At 43.6% G+C, this 20,926-nt stretch overlaps 1 protein-coding gene across 1 annotated transcript in view; it reads left to right on the top strand.

Annotated features, from left to right (window-relative positions):
- The window catches only part of T265_10961 (hypothetical protein), a gene marked incomplete at both ends in the record, with an annotated part of 45,775 nt that overhangs the window by 19,302 nt on the left and 5,547 nt on the right, over positions 1-20,926 (top strand). Inside the window, 10 exons of the mRNA XM_009177485.1 lie at positions 996-1,124; positions 3,377-4,668; positions 7,413-7,800; positions 10,154-10,450; positions 11,346-11,600; positions 12,787-12,987; positions 14,387-14,630; positions 15,039-15,308; positions 18,423-18,900; positions 19,806-20,003. Of these exons, the coding sequence (XP_009175749.1) occupies positions 996-1,124; positions 3,377-4,668; positions 7,413-7,800; positions 10,154-10,450; positions 11,346-11,600; positions 12,787-12,987; positions 14,387-14,630; positions 15,039-15,308; positions 18,423-18,900; positions 19,806-20,003 (3,752 nt within the window). The remainder of the gene's footprint in view (positions 1-995; positions 1,125-3,376; positions 4,669-7,412; positions 7,801-10,153; positions 10,451-11,345; positions 11,601-12,786; positions 12,988-14,386; positions 14,631-15,038; positions 15,309-18,422; positions 18,901-19,805; positions 20,004-20,926) is intronic.

Below are 20,926 nucleotides of genomic sequence, written 5' to 3' on the forward strand. Positions count from 1 at the left end.
CCGGTGAAGCCAAAGATGTAGTTGATAGTCGCTCCGTAAGTACTTTGATGAGTTGCAGTTGTTGCTCAAACATTACTTTGAGTTGTTCTGCCTCCATCTTGCGTCGCCAAATATGTTACGGTTCTGTCACGCAGTGAGCAAACAATATGATAATGCGGATTGTGGCAATACTCTATCCCCAGCTATGTTGCTTGATCCAGACTCCTAGCACGGCGAATAGTAAGAAGACGAAAGCCTCGGACGCAAACTTTAATAACCCAACAACACACGATCAACAGGCGATGCCCGGAGCTTCCGAACCCAAGTCAGTGGAAAGAATGGTATCCTGTACGTGGTCGGATTTAAATTTCCTTGGAGTATCAATAGGCCATTGATTTTTCATAGTTTGACCTTGAAGATTCCAGGAGTTCGCTAGCACACATAAAAACACAGCGTTTTCTGGGGGATACTGATATCCCCAACAGCGACTGAGGGTAATTTTTCACATCAAAGTGACAGCATTCGGAATGGATGGCTGTTCATACAGGACAAATAACAAGGTCCTCGGTTTTTAGGTTTTTTTTCTCGAGGACAGCCAACCGTACTGGTTTCATCGCACAACAAGATAGAAGTTTCTACATTAAGAAAACGCAGTTTCCCTTGCTCGTTAATATAACGCTGATAGGGTGATTAACATAGTCACAGTTCAGTTAATTGAAACTGGAAGCGACTGGTAACGGGACACATTTGCCTTATCTTTCTATAGGTTTTTTCTAATGAGACTAACCAAAGCACTCATTTCATATGCAGACTCTCCATCGGAAAAATCCAAACAATGAAACATATTTAAGAAAACCAGTCAGCAGCGGCCCCAACAACGGGGCTAGTTTCGATAAGTTGTCTCTACAGAAAGATATAACTGGAAGGATATATGTTGGCTAGCTGTTATGTCGGTTACATCGTAAAAAATTACCTGTGAGATAACTCCAAAATACTACTTTAATTTTTGAATATAGGTACTCCCTTTGGATGCAAACGAAATGAGTGATCTTCAAGTCTTGTTTGACCCAACCTATAAAGATGATTTGCACAGCCGCCGGATTGAGAAACTGCTACAGATTACATATGAGGAGCATCCCAGCATGGTACGTTTAAGACTTCTGGCAAGATTTTTTGTTTGGTTAGTATCTCAGCGTCAGGTTTTGTTGCTTGTTTTCCCCTTTGAACTTCTAGTCTTGGTAATTCCGTTGTAGCTGAAATTGTAACCAGATTGATGGAGTAAACTTTTAAACTTTTAAACTTTCAAACTTCTAATGGAGTGGTATGGACTATCTGTCGTGAAACTGGCTATCCTTACATTCCACAACAGTTGGCAAGGAGCGGGCTTCGTCTCCTAACTCTGCTTCTGTGATATTCGTGCCTACTCATGTGCATGGCATGTTCGAGTGAATACGGTCTTAGGGAATTGGGGTGTCACTTTTTCTTCACCACCCAGAGCAAAAAACATCACATGTCTATCTTCTGCAATTTCTCTGTGTTCTTGCCTGACCATAAAGCAGTATCCGTAAGGTTGCTCCATCCTTCGTGTGAGCATTTGTGCCCCTAGCTACTAAACCTGCTCAACGTCTTTGTTAGACTAGGGCGGCAACAGATGCCCTAATTATATGATTTTGAAGATAAAGGTGGAATGGCATGTCCCGTGTAGCTATGTTCTCCAGGTGCTGAAGGTATTCTTGGGCATTTGTGCAGCCTCTATATCTATAGTTTAGGCGTCGTGTTTGCATGTGTAACGAAGCTATGTCGCATAAGCAGTGCAGTATTGCGAACAGTTTGCTTCAATAGAAAAACCTGAATTCTGTACCTTATGCCTCAGGCATCCTACTTAAAAATCAAGCGGTACTGATGGGAACTGTATAACTGGTGAATCACTAGACTAATGCTGGACTGAGTTTGTAGCTTCCTTGCGATGTTTAGGCTTTACACCACAGAATGAAAAAATCTCAACAAACAACAACTGTGGTTAACGAGCTCGAGTCTCGTATGGGTTGACGTGCAAACAAAATCGGGTTGGGAGAGGCTTCTTGTGTGATTCCCCGTTGCTTGTTTTACTGCTGTGAAGATATACGATTGAAAAGCAAGGTCGTCAGCCAAGCGCGAGGAGAGGGGGTGACAGAGGTCCAATCCTAGTAGCCGGACCACGCAAGTAGGACACAAACTGCCAAGTCCCACACTTCCCACCTCGCGGTTGGTGCCATTCCGACAGAAGCACGGGGTGCAGCACTGTTATCAGCAGGCAAAGCTTCGGCAGACGTAGCGCATGACAGCCACTGCAGATGATAGCGTGAGTTTTCATGATCAGACCCCTCCAATAGAAGACCATATCGCAGGGGAACAAATGACTAGCAGGTTTCAATGGGATCCAATTCTGAAAGAAATATGCCACCCCTCCTTGGAGTGTCCCCCATTTTGTTTCTCGAATTGGTGGTCGTTGGCTTGTTCACTGAGATGGGCAATTGCAAAGCAAACGTTTCATCACCAATCGAGGTGAAATCATCAGTGCATTGTTGGGCGCGTAGTTAGTTAGCACAGCCACTAACTCACCACATGACACACCCCTGTCTTCGAAAATCTAGGCTAAGTATCAAATGTACACAATTTTTTAGTAACGAATTTACAGTAGTAGCTGCCTTGAGAATCAATTTATTTATCACTTGAAGCACTGTGCTGTATCGTGTCAAATGAGCTTGAGACAAGATTGTCCGTTTTTCTTGTGAACCGAGACCGGGACACCGTGCACTGCATTTCTCCCGTTACGTGTCCTTTGCTGAAGAGCAATATACTGACTCGTCAGCAAACTAAATTCATTTGTCCACGAGTTGAAATGAACTTAGCGGGTTACATGGTAAAACTTAGTGTCCATCCAAGTGTTTCTGAACCACTATTTCGGAGTGCTTGGCTAAAGTTTGTCCGGTTTTTGCAGCCTGTGGAAAATTAGAAAAACCGATTCTTCAAGCTTAGCATTCGTTTAGCCGGCCTATTTGTTGACAAATTTGAATGTATTTTATTACGATTTTTCCATAGATAACCTTGTCATTATGTTCGCTTACAAGCACATCTACATTTCGATATTCACATGCATTCCATGGACAACAACAAAATAAACCACACAATGTTGTTCTCAAATAGGAGGTCATCCAAGACAGCTTAGTTGCCCTTTCAGCTAAGAACGAGCACCCAAATCGCTCCTAGGTTTGAGGAATGGAGTAAACTTCGTCGGATCGTTCGCTGAATCACTTTTTCACTATCAATGGCACTCAACGGGGCATTCCCCGCCTGCTACGAATGAGCAACTCGTGGCCTAGTGTTGCTAATTCATACGCTTCACTTTGCTTTCCAGAATACTGTCCAGCTGTTTGGCGAGGTCCACTTCCCAAATCTGACTTTTGATACAGAAGCTGTTCGGTTTGGATACATTCTCAATCACACCGAGATTACTCGTCATGTGCTCATGACTAATTCAAGCCCGCTGCCCGTTAGATACCGCTGGACCTTTCTTGTTGGAAACGAAGCTAACATTGTGTTCCGACGTCAAACTCACATTCAGGAACCATATCTATCACCAGTACATTGGCATAAAGCTACTGATGGAGATGCATCAAGGGATGGAGCAGAAGGTCCTCTAGAGGCCAAAGAAGAAGATTTGATAGACAGTAGCCTTCAAGGACGAACTGGTGTTGATTCACCGAGCCTGAGAATCAACGCAAATGAAGCGAATGGTGACGAACAATCAGGGACACCAAAAAATACAATTCTAGAAGTTCTCCTAGAACAAGACCATGATGTTATCCCACTCGGGATTGAGGAGATTTTTGATATCACGCCTGTTTTCGGGGAACTTGCACCGGGTGCAACCCAATCAGTTAGTTTCGTGTTTTACGGACATGCTGATATCGAGGCCAGTGTGAGAGCTATTTGCGAGGTCGATGGAGGCCCCACTTACACTATGGAAGTTAGTGGTGGGGCTTCACAAATAAGTTATCATCTAGACCATCAGGTAGTTGAATTTGAGCCATCCCGGTTTGATCGTACTGTAACACAAGAGCTTGAACTGAGTAATACAGGACGGGTTGATTTTGAATATGCTATTGGTCCCACTGGCACCACAGACGGTGTGCTCAATGTAGCACCTGCGCAGTTGGAGGAATACCAGGTGAACACCGGCCAATTGACTGTTGAACCTGCAACCGGATATTTAGCCTCTGGAGAAACGCGTTTTATTCGCATATCCTATCTGTCACGTAAACCGGAAACCTTTGTAAAATATCTGCAGTTACAAGTGGGGCATTTTGAACCGCAAACCATAATAGTTCGGGGAGTGGCTGACTTTCCCCGTGTAAACCTTGACTTGCCGAGGTTTTATTCACTTGGACGGTCAGAAGATTTGAAATTAAGAAGAACAGATACAAAACAGGAGTCAAACGGTATTCATGACCTGACGGTCTTTGAATCAAGCATGGGCAATTTGCTGAATGCTCTATACGGAGGAGTTCAGGAACTAGTATTCGAGTGGGAGAAACACAGTGATGTACCTCTTGTATGTTCTTGTCGTACGACCGCAATGATGCAACAACGTTTGCCGGCCTCAGAACACCAACTTACACGACGCAACGACCTTGATCCAATNCTCTTGTATGTTCTTGTCGTACGAGCGCAATGACGCAACAACGTTTGCCGGCCTCAGAACACCAACTTACACGACGCAACGACCTTGATCCAATTTTCTGCCATGAACCAAAATGTTTTGTCTCAAAGGCTATTCAGTTGGTTTTACATGGCCCGCTAAGTTCTCCCCGAAACATACCAGACTGGGTACTGCAGCGAATCCCAGATATTCCATTTCAAATGGAGGCAGAGCGATTTCATGTATGTGATTTATTAGAACAGCGCACACTGACGCCAGATGTATGGATCTCAGTAGACGCGGAGGAAAATATCAGCACACGACCTTATAGGACTTACTTTGATGGTTTGGAAGTATCCAGCAGTGCAAAAAAGTGAGTGCGATATTTTGTAGTACACAAGCTGTTCAGACGCTATCACTTGATTTCTTTCCTTTGTTTCATTCCCGGCTGTAGTATCCCCTATCACAAATCATGTTGATTCGTTTCAGCTGCATGCAACAACAAAGCAATTTCAAATTCTTAATTTGTTATTTTCTGGGTTTTAGCAGTTCAAGCTGCCCTGTACATCAGTTGAAATTTTCGGTTATTAACTTAAGAGTAAGCCCATTAGTCTCAAGTAGTATGTACGAATTTGTAGGAGCCGAGTCCGTTGTAGCAAAACTGGATCACGAACTCTCTAGTAAGTCATCAGCATAGGAAGACCGATGGCAATTTTCAGGATCCAGTTAGAAGCGGCACCGGGAACGTTAATCAGGTATGAACATGTCAGTCCATCATCAAACAGTAGTGTATATTGGGCCACAGTGCACCACTAGAGTGAAGTTAGATGACGGGTGCCGTGATCATGGCCAGACACGAGATCTACACTTCTGAAAAGTCCCAATACGGGTGGGACTCGAGCACGGCGATTCAGCCCTATTTAGCAAGGTGGAAAAATCGTGACGGGACAAGGGAGGGATCTTTTTAGGAAGTGTTGTACATAGGAAGCGCCTACATTATTGGTTGTTGATCAGGGGACAGTTGATCTGTTCGCCGAGCTTGGCCAGTGGCTTGCAAACGTTTCGTCACCATACGAGGAGACATCACACGACGCAACGACCTTGATCCAATTTTCTGCCATGAACCAAAATGTTTTGTCTCAAAGGCTATTCAGTTGGTTTTACATGGCCCGCTAAGTTCTCCCCGAAACATACCAGACTGGGTACTGCAGCGAATCCCAGATATTCCATTTCAAATGGAGGCAGAGCGATTTCATGTATGTGATTTATTAGAACAGCGCACACTGACGCCAGATGTATGGATCTCAGTAGACGCGGAGGAAAATATCAGCACACGACCTTATAGGACTTACTTTGATGGTTTGGAAGTATCCAGCAGTGCAAAAAAGTGAGTGCGATATTTTGTAGTACACAAGCTGTTCAGACGCTATCACTTGATTTCTTTCCTTTGTTTCATTCCCGGCTGTAGTATCCCCTATCACAAATCATGTTGATTCGTTTCAGCTGCATGCAACAACAAAGCAATTTCAAATTCTTAATTTGTTATTTTCTGGGTTTTAGCAGTTCAAGCTGCCCTGTACATCAGTTGAAAGTTTCGGTTATTAACTTAAGAGTAAGCCCATTAGTCTCAAGTAGTATGTACAAATTTGTAGGAGCCGAGTCCGTTGTACCAAAACTGGATCACGAACTCTCTAGTAAGTCATCAGCATAGGAAGACCGATGGCAATTTTCAGGATCCAGTTAGAAGCGGCACCGGGAACGTTAATCAGGTATGAACATGTCAGTCCATCATCAAACAGTAGTGTATATTGGGCCACAGTGCACCACTAGAGTGAAGTTAGATGACGGGTGCCGTGATCATGGCCAGACACGAGATCTACACTTCTGAAAAGTCCCAATACGGGTGGGACTCGAGCACGGCGATTCAGCCCTATTTAGCAAGGTGGAAAAATCGTGACGGGACAAGGGAGGGATCTTTTTAGGAAGTGTTGTACATAGGAAGCGCCTACATTATTGGTTGTTGATCAGGGGACAGTTGATCTGTTCGCCGAGCTTGGCCAGTGGCTTGCAAACGTTTCGTCACCATACGAGGAGACATCATCAGTGCGCAGTTGGGTGGGTTGTCTCCTCGTTTGGTGACGAAACTTTTGCAAGCCAATTGCGAAGCTCGGCGAACAGATCAACAGCCACCTGGTCAACAACCAATAAACTCACCCGAGCTACCAATATTTCAACACATTACCAAAATACCTACATTAATTTTGAAGATATTCTTTGGGAATGGATTTCGGGTATTGATCACTTACCAAAAAAGAGCTGGATAGTCAAGTTTATAGAAGCTGACAGTGCTGCATATTGCTGTCGATTGAGCAGTTATCCTGTCGATGCGCGATTATTTCAGTGCAGAAGAGAAGAACTGGATACCATTTTCCCACTTGTTGGAGTTCTTGGCAGTTTTTACTGCTGGCCGTACCGAGATATGAACTTCGGCGAGCGTGTTATCACTCTTCCACCAGCGCACGCTGGACCAGCCTGAATTATCACGTCTGAAAATGTGAACATATTTAGAATGGAGTTTTGAAACGGAACTTTTAAAACGGGTTTGACTTGAATGCGAATGCTGCGCAACCGTCTATCGACTAAAACGTCGATATGATGGAAATTTCACGCCAGTTTTGAATTTATTTCAATTGGTAGACACTGCCATCTGGTTGCCATACGACGCTAAACTTGACGACTATCTTCATTTCAGATTAAAACTTCCTAGCTACCTGCTCGATTTCGGTGTCGTGGTCTTCGGTGCGGTAGCCAGACGTGTCGTTCGGACAATTAACACCGGCTACGAGCCAGTCAGTTTCCGCTTTGACCCACCAAGTTTGAAACATGCTGAACATATGGGTTTCACTCCGAGCATAAGCCGCATTCGTAATTTGCCTGGAGCGCCCGAGCATGATTGGATTGAATGGGAAATCGCATTCGATCCTAAGGGAGCTAATGTCCCCACTGGACTCGTTGAGACTAAACTAATGATTAACGTGAGTCTAGTTGCAATCAGAAATCAAGTTTCCTCGGAAATCGCATTCGATCCTAAGGGAGCTAACGTCCCCACTGGACTCGCTGAGACTAAACTAATGATTAACGTGAGTCAAGTTGCAATCAGAAATCAAGTTTCCTTATACTTTGTTTTCAAATCTAAATGTTATGCCTTATCTGTATTCGTACATTGAAACTAGCTTATGACATTCATTTTATTTCTCTCTGTATTTAGGTTTGGTAAGTCCACTGTTTCGTCCACATATAAAAATGTGCTGGTAAGCTTAAAAATGGGTATTACAGAGCCGACTTCCGAATTGTTTGTGGACTGCTATAGGGACTCAACAGGATAAAGTTGATCTGAAGATCTGACAATCTGAATTGTCCGAAAAAACGTACCTCTTGGGGATTTGGGATTGTTCCGTGGAAATTTCGTCCTGTAGGTGAAGTCAATCTGTGCTGAAAAGCACGGTAAAACTATTTCATCCCTACTGGGAATCATCAGCATTGCGGATCTGCAGAGAGTGTGGAACCCGTGACCTGCCGGTAAGTAGTTGGGACACAGCCGTTCGACCATGAGCGGCTGATCAGCAATGCGATTAACTCTCATTTATACGGTATGTAGCGCCGTTAACCCTCCAATGATCCAGTCATCTGTCGATGGGTTCCACGATTAATGAATAATCACTTGAGATTTTTGCCCGTTTCGTGAAATTATTCTTCTTTTGAGCTCTTTACAGATTGTTGGATAATCAGATACTGTTCAATCTACTTTGTTCCCGAAAGGTACGGAAATGCTCAGCAATCAGTCCTTGATTTCGTGCTTCCACTATGACCTCAGTGGCTTCGCTGACAGTTCGTTTTGGTCACTTTATTGTTCTGACTCGCTATCCTGTGTTCTGCTGACCCTACGCCTGAAGTGCGTATTTTGAACGTATTCCAACCAATAGCGTATCGGTTTTGCCTGTTCTGTTGTCCCGAACCTCTAAGACGTTGGATGGCAGACGAACGTTGCTAAAAGGTGATGCTGTTGTTTTCAAGTGGACGTATCACCCGGGTGCATTTTCAACCATTTCATCAATGTAGTCCAGAGGAGAATAAACCAAAATAATTTCAAATTTAATAGAGATCTCTTTCTGTATGTGAAAATTATGCTGAAAATCCTAGAAGCATTGTACTACATTTTCATCCTTATTGGAAATCATCATCAGTGAGCATCTCACAAACTTACATCAAACTTAAAGCCGACCGTCAAACCAGAGCTGTTTCCGGCTTCACCGTGTTCTGACGGCACTTGAATGCATTTTGAATGCACGCAATTACATAATATGTGCACTTTTCCTGAGTAAACATGCAGTGTTTCTCTTTCGACTTGGGTTAGGCTGGCGACCAACCTGGATCCTTGAATAATGTCCATTTTTGCATGGATATGACTGGCAGCTTCATGCCTTGTGCGCCAACTTTACTTTATTCAGCTCGAATTCTGGGACAGTGCAGCTCTTGAAATGACTTTATGGGGAGCGCGACTCTGGATGCTGTTATTTGGGAGCAAGTACAAATTTCCGGGAGTGATTTTGTGATTGCATTAGTCCTGCGTTAGGTGCTCTTCAGCTCACAATATGAAGATATGGATCAAGGGGATGACGCAGCTGCCTATGAAAATATGAAATTCTAGTTTACTTCTAAACTCCCGTTTAGGAACTGATTGTAGAAATCCTTAAAAATAGTCTCTCACGGCAACCAAGACGTCGGTTTACAACAACCTATTCCACCACGCTTTGTTTTAATTTTATAATTAAAAAAATTCCAAACCTGTTTAGGCTGTTTGAACAATTTCCTCGGATTTGCCTATCTTGTACTCTCTTGCACTTACTAGGACAAAACGGTGGATTTGTGTAACTTTTCTTACAGATGCACTTTTATCTGCTTGACCAACTACACTTGATTTACTCGCCTCGATAGCTATTGTCATAGGTTCACTGATTTGTTTGCATTCAGCTGACAACGCATCGTGCCAGTAAAAGAAAAATGTAACAGAGAATTAAGTTTCTTGTGTTAAATGATCACTCTGATCAATCTATTTGGATCGACATCTAACAGATGGTACTACCAATCTTGTACGCGTTAACTTGGTGAAGGAACAAGAACTACTGAATCTCCAAGAATAAAAGTCAAACAAATGCATGCAGTAATAAAAAAAATACTTCAGGATGAGAAGAATAGGACCTATCGCTTATCAGATTTGATATGCTATTCTATGTGTTCTTCACAGGTTTCAGTTTGTTAATACTTTGTTACATGTTAACGGGAGAATTGTTAGTATTTACCAGAACTGTAACTTATTCAAGAATTTTATAAATCATATATAGGGACCCTGCGTACGATAGCAATCCATTTGATAATCCCCCATACACCTACTGAATTTAACGACACTATGGTGTAAATTACTGTCCTTTTTAGATACTCCATGGGCCGCTGATCCCCATTCACCTTCGGGCGCAGGTTGTGGTACCAGTGATTGAAGCACACCTAAAGAATATCAGCTTTGGACAAGTTCAACGAGGCGAGGCACGCTTAATGACAGTTCAGCTAGAAAATCCTTCTCCAGTTGCTGTCAACTGGTCGCATGCTGTCAGTTCTCCACTCAATCGCAGACGCATCCTACAAGTTGACAAACATCCTGCCTTCAATCCTCCTGTCTTTGAGATTATACCAAAACAGGGCAAACTGGAAGCTGGCGAGAAGACCAATGTTCAGGTGATCTCTGAATGAAATTCCTCAGTTTTACCGTGTAAAATCTGTAATAGTGCCTTCCGCAGATATGTCAACGATCGGGCAGTATACGTTGTAAGAATAATTTCGGCGGAACGAAATGAAAAAGGAGTCTGAAATTCAACAGAGACATATTTGGCAGAAGCTCAGAAATCACTAGATCGTGCATGTTCACTCAAGTTCAAATTTCGATTAGAAGACTAGATGAAAATGAAGTGAGCCGTGATCTATCGTCCGCCTGATAGCGTTGAAAAATAAAGTATAAGTAAGAAATGAATTTCATAACAACAGATGTTGTTTTAGGACGTGAAAACTTGAATATAGTCTCTCAGAATTTACAAGTGTTGGTAACACATTCCCTCTCCTTCGGGCTGGCAGGTGGAGTGGTCATGGCTGCAACTATGGATAAAGTGTTTCAGTACCACTCATGATAATATAGTGGTAACTGATGGGGGTGCCTCGTTCGATGGTCCCTATCGATCGATGGTCCCCTATCGGTCTCCAGTACCAGCCATATTTTGAAGACCTCATAGCGGAACACGAAGCCACTCGGCCTCTTACATCGTGCTCTTGTCCGATTTACTGCACCCAAAGCAGTTACTCGGCTTGTGTTAGTCTAAATACAAGACAGATACTAAACAATTACCTGATAATGACACAGAGCAAACTCCACTTTTAGGATGACACCAAACTTAATAAATGAAAAATGGAATCTTCGGGTGGTTCTTCGTAAAAAGATTGGAAAACCTCACGGTTTTATTCTGTCAAAATTCACCTAAATAAGATGGTCAACAATTTAATGCAAATCTGACCAGGTTACCCGGCTTACTTCCTTCAAACGTTGAGTATAATCTCTATTCTGTACACTCTCTGATTTTAGATCAAATTTGCACCGACAGAACAAAAAGCTTACGCCGAAAAAATAACACTGAAACTCAGCGAATCCTCCGAAATCCTATGCATTCACTGTCATGGACAGGGAGTTGAACCCCAGCTAACGTTTGAAATGACAATGATACGATTTCCAGCATGTCTACCATTTTCACAAGACAACGATTGCGTCATCACTGTGACCAACCCGTGTGATTTCCCCATCGAATTTTACTCAACCGAATTCGATCCAATTTCGTATGAGGTGAGCTTTGAATCGTCCTCAAAATCATGTGTACGTAAATTGAGTTGGAAAGTACGTGAGATGTTTAGTTGCGAATTTTCAATCGGATATTTCAACTTAACCGTTTCCTAGAGTTACAAAACAGTAGTCATCATCATCAACATTGTCAGCTGTAACAACCGCGTACTTGTCGTACAGTGGTTGTATCTGCCACAGTTTCGTTCACCAATGATTTTGGGAGGTGGGGTAGGTAGCTGCACATTGGAGACGGGAGCTGGTAAGTTCGTCCGTAAATGCAGCAATATCAGTGGACTGCTAAGGGTAGGGAGCTATGTATTGAAGGCAATAGCTTGGATGCACGAGCGCCAATGAGGGCGCGACTGGTCCATGTCTGACAATGTCCCTAACCATTGATTTGGCCCGTTTCGGGGTCTCCATCCAGGATGACGGCAATGACCAGCGCAGCTGAGTTTGCTAGTAATGGCTTCTATACGTCGCCGCCAAGTCATTTTTTGTGGCCGCTTCTGGCTCGTTTCCACGCTTTACATGGTTGTGCGAAAAGAGCCCTTGGTGGAAGTCGGTCGACTGAAAAACGCAGCACGTGACCAAGCCAGCGCAACCGATGTAGTGTGATCAGTTCATCCATTGAGGGTGAGTTATTTTTCCCGAATACCATTCGACGAACGATCTTCATTGCTCAGTGACCAGCGCAGCTGAGTTTGCTGGTAATGGCTTTCATACTTTGCAGTAGTATTGATGATCGTAAAGTTTCGTCCTCATTGAACACGCTACAGGATACATCCGTGAATATCCTTGGCATATTACTTGTGAGGCTAACGAGAACTCGTCATCTTTCACTGCCGGCTTATCGGGCTAGTTTGTGTATGTTAGTTTGATACGTTAATTTGCAACCTCCCACTACGATGCAGATATCTGTGTGCCTAGCCATTTTCCGATTGACTGTAATTTGATTAGTATGGAAATATGTATTTAGATGGCTAGAACACTGCAGAGGAAAGCCCTTTTGCGGCCGCAGCATTCTTGGCATGGAAAATTCTAATTGAATAAATAGAAGGGTGGCGTAACCCAAAGAGGGTTACTTCGTGGAGTCATTCCTCACAATTCTCTTATACGTTTCTCCGTTCCTGAGCATGTGCTTCCAAACTGACCATCCTTCCCCATCCTCCTCATTCACATCCCGTTTTAGCAAGACCAAATACTTCGAAGCTTGGGTGGATACGATACACATGGTCTGCTCTTGTTGCCTCCTAGAAAGCCTGGCGAAGGACTTCCAGAAGAACTGGTCTCGTACTATGAGCAGTTAACGGCAAGGGAAATGGAAAAGAGCAGAGACGGCATTGAAGATCCTGAAGACTCCGATGAGGATGATGATGCCTCATTCTTAAGGGTGAGCTGGCAGTCCCACTCAGCTAGTGTTTTGCCACTGTAATTCTTACTTGTCATAGCGCCATGCAACAGCCGCGGAATTCTGTACAACCCTTTGGTAAGCAGTTGGATTCTATCCTGTTTAAAAAGCGAATGATTTCAGTAACAAGGAAGAAAGAACGAAGTTGATCTTTGGTGAGAACACCAAACACGAGATCGTAGCTCACAGGGATTGCTATCCCGAACTCTCCCTGGTATTGAAGTTGCGGCAGGCTATTCCCACCTTTCAGTCTGATTGCTTGGTCCTCACTCTTTGGAAGTCTTATTCTTCGGCACATACAGCCGGAATAGTTGTCATATCATCGACCTCTTTGGCAGAGTTTTGAATATAACTTATCTTTTCGTCAACAAACCTTCCCTTAAATGTGTAACACCAGTCTCATAACTCATGAGTTGGCTCATCCAGGGTTTTATTTTCAGCCTGATTCTCTGCCGACGGCTGCAGTCCCTTTTTGCCGGGCTGAATCATTTCAACTAGACAACACTGCCTTAATTTTAGGATGGATGGATCTGTCGGTCAGCACAGTTAGATCAGTTACTGAAGGAGACCTGTGTGACTGAAAGATGATGGTACTATATCCATCTAAGTGCGGGCAAACCACATCACCCATAGACCACCCGTGACCACATGGTGCAATGCTCGGCTATTTATCCTAAGGTAGCAGGTTCGAAACTATCCAGCGTTCCCTGGAACGCACGCTACTGATAATTCCTAGGAAATGTGTAACCTCTCTGGGATTTCCTCCAGCTTCTCAGTAGGCTGGACTAGCATCGCTTTCCGGACTGGCCCGTCATATCTAACGAAACTAGTGGACCCCCGCGCAAAACAGGCAGCGCCACATGAGATTATCGATGAGCTTCATTTCCAGCCAACAGTACGCAATGTATTCAGTATAAACCCTAAGGCATGAAACGGAGGTGAACAAGAGGTGAAACTAAGCAACCTAACATCGTTGACGCACGAAAAAATAAGTCCAGCCAATCAAGCATTGATGATATCCCTCGCACGGGAATGGAATGCTTGCAACCAGGTTTCAAAGCTCGGTGGACGGCTGAACTGCTGTCAGTTCAACGATACAATGCGGTGATCTACAGTGCCTTTACAATTAGGTATTGCATTGAAAGTAAACTAAAAACTCGTTAACTCAAACCAGCGAAATTAACTGACGGGTTGCCTAGTTCTCTTTGAGGCCTGGATGATGGTATTTTCCTGACGGTAATCAGAGCCGTCTAGTACCCTGTGGCATAGAATAGTATCATCCACTGGATTGAACTTCAACTGGAATTTTCACATCTGCTCACGCGCGTAAACACTATGCTCCTATTCTTAAATTCCACTGATCCAACCACATTTCGTCTAGGTCGACGACGAACGAAAACTCTCGCGGACCACTACTAGCCTCACATCGGCGGAAATTGTGGCCACGACATTTAACAGCAACGTCTCCAATTCGCAAGTGGAACCCATAACACCAGATCTACTTCCCGTGTCTCTGGCAATTTCGCGTTATCTCGGTGTGAATCAACCTTCAGAGACAATTAAGAAATCTCATAAGGCCGGAATAGCCATCATTGTTCATGGTCCACTGGCAGCTCTGAGAAAACGTGAGTTATTTCGGGCTGCATTAAAGTTGTTTACGTCGACTTGTCTGTCTAATAGAACTGTATCAGTCTGTCTTTCTTATGGGTTAAATTGTAGCCAAACCAGGAGTACACATCACGTACAATCCGGAAAAGCTTTCTGGGTCAAGAATTCAGAGAGAAAAATTGAGAACTGCTGGCCTGTACGTGTCAAAGATTTATAAGTTTGGTAGCATCAGAGTATGTGGCATGGTAATCGGACCAATCCACATATTCGTTAAGGTCAAAGCCTTAAGTGTGAGGAAGTGAACGTCGGTTTCATCCCCAAATAAAGCAAGGAATTGGGGTGAAAACAAGCTAAATCAGATATACACAGCTTCGACTTTTGACACATCACTTTGCCATTTACTAACCACGAACATTCTCTTCCAGCCTTTATTCAGAATCTGGGGAAGGAGTATCAGTCCACAGTACTGTCGGTGGATCAGATAGTTCTCGAAGCGCTTGCAACCAGCTTTAGTGAGGCAGCGAATCGAGCACGTCAGTTGTGCATGGAGGCAGGGCGTATCCACACCAAAACCGAAGGTGTGATATCTTCAGGTTCGTGCGAAACTGGCCAGAAGCCACCCGATAATGATGAAGAACCAGTGGAGCATTCTATGGGAAAGCTTGAGACGTCAGTCGTATTCCAGCAGCGGCAAGGTAAGTAGCGTGCGGCAAATTATGCTTATGCTTATCAGCTGAACAACTCTCTACGAATATTCGCTTCGTGCACTGAACGAGAATAGGGGCTATGTACTGCTGCATTAGGGTAGCCTGACTTTGACGGTGTATTCAAGTGGAAACTGCTGAGATTACGTCTGTCCGTCATTTCAAGTTTACTCTTTTCTAGACGAGCATACCTCTTTATTTTTATTTCTACATTTTCGTCAAAAAAGTATGATGAAGTTGTCTGAAACTATTTAGGTCACTTGCAAAAGCATCGTGAATGAGGCATCACGATGCCCTTTCGAGGAGATTCCTACAAAACCAAGTTATTGCCCTGGGAGCCAGCAACAGCGAACCTGTCAAACATGAACTAGGTTGTGGACCTCGCAGAATAATTCAAATCCTTTCATTAATTGTGAAGTGTTAGTTCGATAGATTACTCCATTGGCGATGTGCCGCGATACCAGTATCTCGGATGCGTCAAATGTCTGTTGATTGGGTGTAAATTGACCTTTTCGCCGAACTTGGCGATCAGCTTGCAAACACTCCGTCAAAATAAGAGGAGAGATCATCACTCTACTCTTCGGTGGGTATTTCCTCTGGGCACAATAAACGTGAGACAGCCGGTCAGAACCAAAACATATAATTGCTTAAGTGAAGGCATCTAACGAGCCAATCAAATGTAGATAAGTCGGACGGGCGCGCAGCAAGATTTCAAATGGAGCAGTTAAATTACAGGCAAGCAAAACGTTTGACAACCAGTGTGGTTAGAAGTATAAAACATTCTTTAAGAGCTGTATAACTGTAAGCAAACCTGGAGGAAATCCAGCCACGCAGGAAAGGCGTCTCTTTTCATGATGACGAAATATGTGCAGGTTATTGCCTGACATCCGCGAACAGATGAACTGCCATCTAACCAGCAGCCGGTTTATTGCATCCTGATTTATTTTACTCTGAATGATGTTCTGGCTATTCGAAGCCTCACGCGCCGGTACTTGTTCAATCAATTTCAAGTTTTTGTTCAGCTAGACGCCTAGTTTGTCAAAGTCATTCGACTGGTGGTCGAAGCATCAACGGCAAAAACAGCCAACTCAATAGAAAAAAGAAAAATGTCATTCTTCAGAGATAAACTACAAGTTTCAAGACGTTATTCTAGAGTACACCAAGCATGAGGAAACCAATATCCGGGGATTGAACGTCAACTGCTGACCTCCAACTTACCAGACGTGTGTTTTACCGAATCTCGCAATTAATAACGGTCTATACCTGTTATACGGTAGCTGTTAATTTATTGGGTGGAAGACAGCGCAATCACTTTTGGAGTTTAAGTGCATGCTTGTAATGGAGAGCATCCTTCTCCGGTAGCTCAGATGATAGAATACCGAGCTGGTGCGTGGGTGGTCGTTGGTTTAAGTCCAACGACAAAACTGAACTTTTCACTTAAGCTCCATCAAACATCTCTTCGATCAAAGTTCGAAGAGAACCGGTCAGTCCAAACGCAGTGGTTTATGGTGGTTCAATGACCCTACCAGTGCAAACAGAGGAGGAAGGAGTACCATTAAGACCACCGGCCCTTGTTGTCTATCTAGCTGTTGATGAATAGTTTTTAATCCAATTTGTATGCTCGGCCAGCGTACACGAGCGATTGATGTTTCGTAACATGGGTCTGTTTGGTTTTGTCTGAAATGCAAATTTATCCTGATACCAATCGTACTCTAGTCCTGTGGTTTGATTTCTAGATTCGCCTCACCGGAAAAGTTCGAAGCCTCCGGAATTAACCAAACCGGCAACTGACACTGAATCTACACCAAGGAAAATGAGCACACACGCACAAAAACAGGAGGGAAGGCAAACTGTTTCCTCACCTCTTCAAGTGAGTGTCCAATCATCCCCCATGCTCCAACGTATCAGCATAGATGCTTGAATAAAAGAAATTTGCACGATTTGATGCCTCAGGTTATAATTTAGCTCAGTCATGAAAAAAATTCCGAGAAATACCATAATATACCGCTCGCGTCTATCTACTTTTCGGAAAACCCCCTGATGTCTAACTTTACTGGATAGTTGAAGGATAATTCTTTCGTCACTCCGGTGGTCACTAGATGACTTGCGTTGCGTTGTGGTCTGTCTACCCGGTGTTTGATCTGATGAGAACGATATAGCCCAAATGCTCAAAACCAGAGATACGGTGAAGAGCATTCGGACGAGATGGACTGTTGAATATTGTAAAAGAAAGGTATCCAAAATAATAATAAATACCATTCCAACAACATCTCTGGCTGAGTTCTTCCGAATAGATGGTTTATTGGGTTACACCCTCTGCTGACAGAATTATCAGTCTTCCACTGGCTGTCTTAGATTGTGCCGCTGGCCAGCGGAGTTAGCATACCATTCTGCAACTCATTCGGTCTAAATGAACTTTAGGGGCTGTCCACTGTAATTGAATGTCATCAGAAAATCGGGTTCCTGAAAGTTACCACAAAATGCCCGAAATCACCTGAGACCTTCAACGCCGATAGATGCCGACCAGACAGTCCTGATTTAAAGCCTGACAGCACGAGACAGTGTTTGAGCAAAGTCAGACAGTGTCCCTCAAAAATACTAGCGTGAATCCGTTGTACTTTGGCGCTCGCACTCGCTTGTTCGTGATAAAACTTTTGTGTTCCTTGTGGGTCAGTCTTTTTCCGGCAGTAGGCGGTCCGACATAACTGCTGTTGACTCAGCCACACTGACATCTACGTTACCTCTATCGTTTTATTTTATAGTCCCGCCAAACTTCAGCATTTCAACATTTTGTAAGCAACACTAACTCATTTTTTCACATCAGGTTATTATTATCTGCCTACCTCTAATTGTTGTAATTCTATATGTGAGCAGAAGAGTGACAACCTACTTGGTCTGGTGATTATTTATTGCTAAATGCTGTAAGGTTGTTGCTTCCACTGATTTCTTTTCTACTGAAGCCTACAATTAGCCCCCAAATGGCAAGTGGTCCACCTTCCCGGAGGATAAGCTTGACGGGGGTTTTGCCTCCCGGAGCACCAACAATTGCCCTCAGCCCATCTTCATTGGAAAGGGAAACTAACACACTTAGTCCAGAAGAGTTAGGGAGTCGTTTCATGTACTCCACCTTGCTACCGGATGATGTAATCGTTTCTCTGATACGGGAACGTATTTCGGCTGGCGACTGTCACAAAAGCATCCTTTTTGACGGACTAGACTGCAGTTTCACGAAGAGCAGATTGGAAACCGCAAGGCTCATATTGAAAGCTCTACAAGATCGACAGTATGTTTATGCGGTCAGTGCTATCAGTGATTTTGCCCACTTCAAAGCTTTGGAAGAACAAGTGCTGGCTACTCAGACAGCAATGCAAATGGCACGTGAAGCTGCTCGTCAGAAGTACGCAGATGAGATAACCGAATCCGAATACAATGAGTTATCCGAAGAAGAACGGCAGGAAGTAAATGAACTTCGCGTTCGTCCCCGAAAGGAGAAAAGGCAGGTGGAGTTGGAACAGCAGCGCCTAAGAGAAGAGCAAGAACGCATTGAACAAGAGGCAGAGTTGAAACGTTTGGAATTGGAACAGTAAGTCTCCGTTGGTGCTTTTACTCCTTGCGAGACGCTTTACGGTTTCAGTACCTTAGCAGTAAAGGACAATCATAAACCCTTTCTTTCGGGTTGTCTCATCTGCGGGACTAGTCAAGTTCCCCTTTCTTTCATTACACCGGAACCCAAAAATTGAGTTAGAAGTTAAGTGGAGAGTTTCGCTTTCTCAAAACTATATAATTAGCAAACCATGTACAGATTATCGGCCAATGTTGAGTCAAAAAATAGTAAACTAAACTGATGAAGGAAATAATGGAAATGAATTTTCAAATGCGACCACGCCCAGCTGGACTAAGTGCTGGGAACAATGTGCAGTTAAGTCTCGACAAAGTAGCAGCTTATCTATGGAAAAACGTTACTTATAAACATAAGTGCCCCCATAAAACGTGCATTTTTGTAGTGCGCCCTTTCTTTCGTGAACTGGCCACCGAAAACGGAAAGGATATAAGCAGCATGAAGAAATTTTCAGTAACTTTAGTAACCGCTAGCTTTAGTCATCACATGGTTTTTTGCATCCTCCAGCCGGAAATGAGCGCCAGTATCAACCGCAAGTCAGTCAAGTTGACGGTCTAATTCCGATTAATACTATTTTGCACAGTAATTTACCCTTGTAAATAGGTTAAGGTGATAGGTAAACGTAAAGCGAGGGGGGAAGGATACCATTACTAGACATGCAATTACTTTCCTGTTATTATGAAGGCAAAAGGTTAACTAGTAGTGAAAGCCAGATTCCCAAGCCCGGATTTCCGTTGTTTTAAGTGTCTTACAGCCTGGAAATATGTCCCTAATCATACTGGGTTCGCAAGTATAGAAGCCCACAGTAGAGGGTTGTGAGAATGAAACCAGTCCAATGGATTGCACTTTTCTTTCTGAAGGGCTCACAGACGGAAAGGTCGAAGGTCATCAGACAGGGTGCCTGGGGTAACTAGGCCCCAGACAACAACAGCAGCGACAACAACAACAACAACAACGGCAAAGACGAGCGAATCGGGAGATCAGAAACAACCGGCTTCAGGCTCTGTGATGACAAGTCTTGCGGACAGTTCACAAACGGAACGACTGCAGTCACAGCCGGAGAGCAGGTAAGGTTCAACATATGTCTTCACGAAACAGTTCGCTTCAAACCGCAGATTGCAATTTGGTTTCACGTCAGCATATCGTAGGCTTTCGCTTTTGTTTGATGAAGAAAGCCAGAAGTCGAGAGAATCAGTGCACAATTCTTGTTGGTGGCACCAGCAGACAGTCGTTGATTCAGGCAGTTTGACAAAACATCGGTTATTTTGAGTCTGCGCTGAGCCGTGTACAAACTGGACCATTAAAATACGGAGACGGGAAGTGCAATTGGTAAAACTTCGAGCTCATTTTTGTTGGTAGGAGAGAAATTGCACGATCCTTGAGAACAACTAAAGCATTTTGACAAGCAATCACTCCATGAGATTAGTTCAGAAATATACAAATCATCAATAAATTAGAATGATGATCTACCGCTGTTATCGCCAAGAAGAGAACTCAGTGAGAAATGCTCAATAGCCCACGGAAAATGAACGCTTGTCCGTTGGCCCAGAGTTAGAACTATCAACACCCTCAATAAAAAGTAATGAAATTGTCAGAAATTGTTGACTTTCAAAATTGCGGACCTACCTACAGGTGAACACGTTTGATCCATGAGCATTGAAGATGCGGTTGTTGGTGGGGAGATAACACAAACCTTCTCGGATAATTCTGTTCTCACCTCACACAAACAAGGCAAATTAGAGGTATACATCCATTTGCATACCCATTTGGTTTTGACGAGAGTCTCACCTGGAGTCCAGCTGAATCTCTCGTTTATGGTGTTTTTAAGCGAATTAGAGTTTAAGGACCGAATCCATGGTTCTTGTCATTTCGTTTAGCTCTTTCAATTTTCTACTCCAAGTACCGAAAAAATGATACGCCAATTATGTAAACTCCAATTCCATCCTCACAACACCACAGTTGGATGGCGTCCCAGCCAACAGCAACGTGC

This window comes from Opisthorchis viverrini, assembly GCF_000715545.1.
Source record: "Opisthorchis viverrini unplaced genomic scaffold opera_v5_430, whole genome shotgun sequence".
Taxonomy (NCBI): Eukaryota; Metazoa; Platyhelminthes; class Trematoda; order Opisthorchiida; family Opisthorchiidae; genus Opisthorchis; species Opisthorchis viverrini.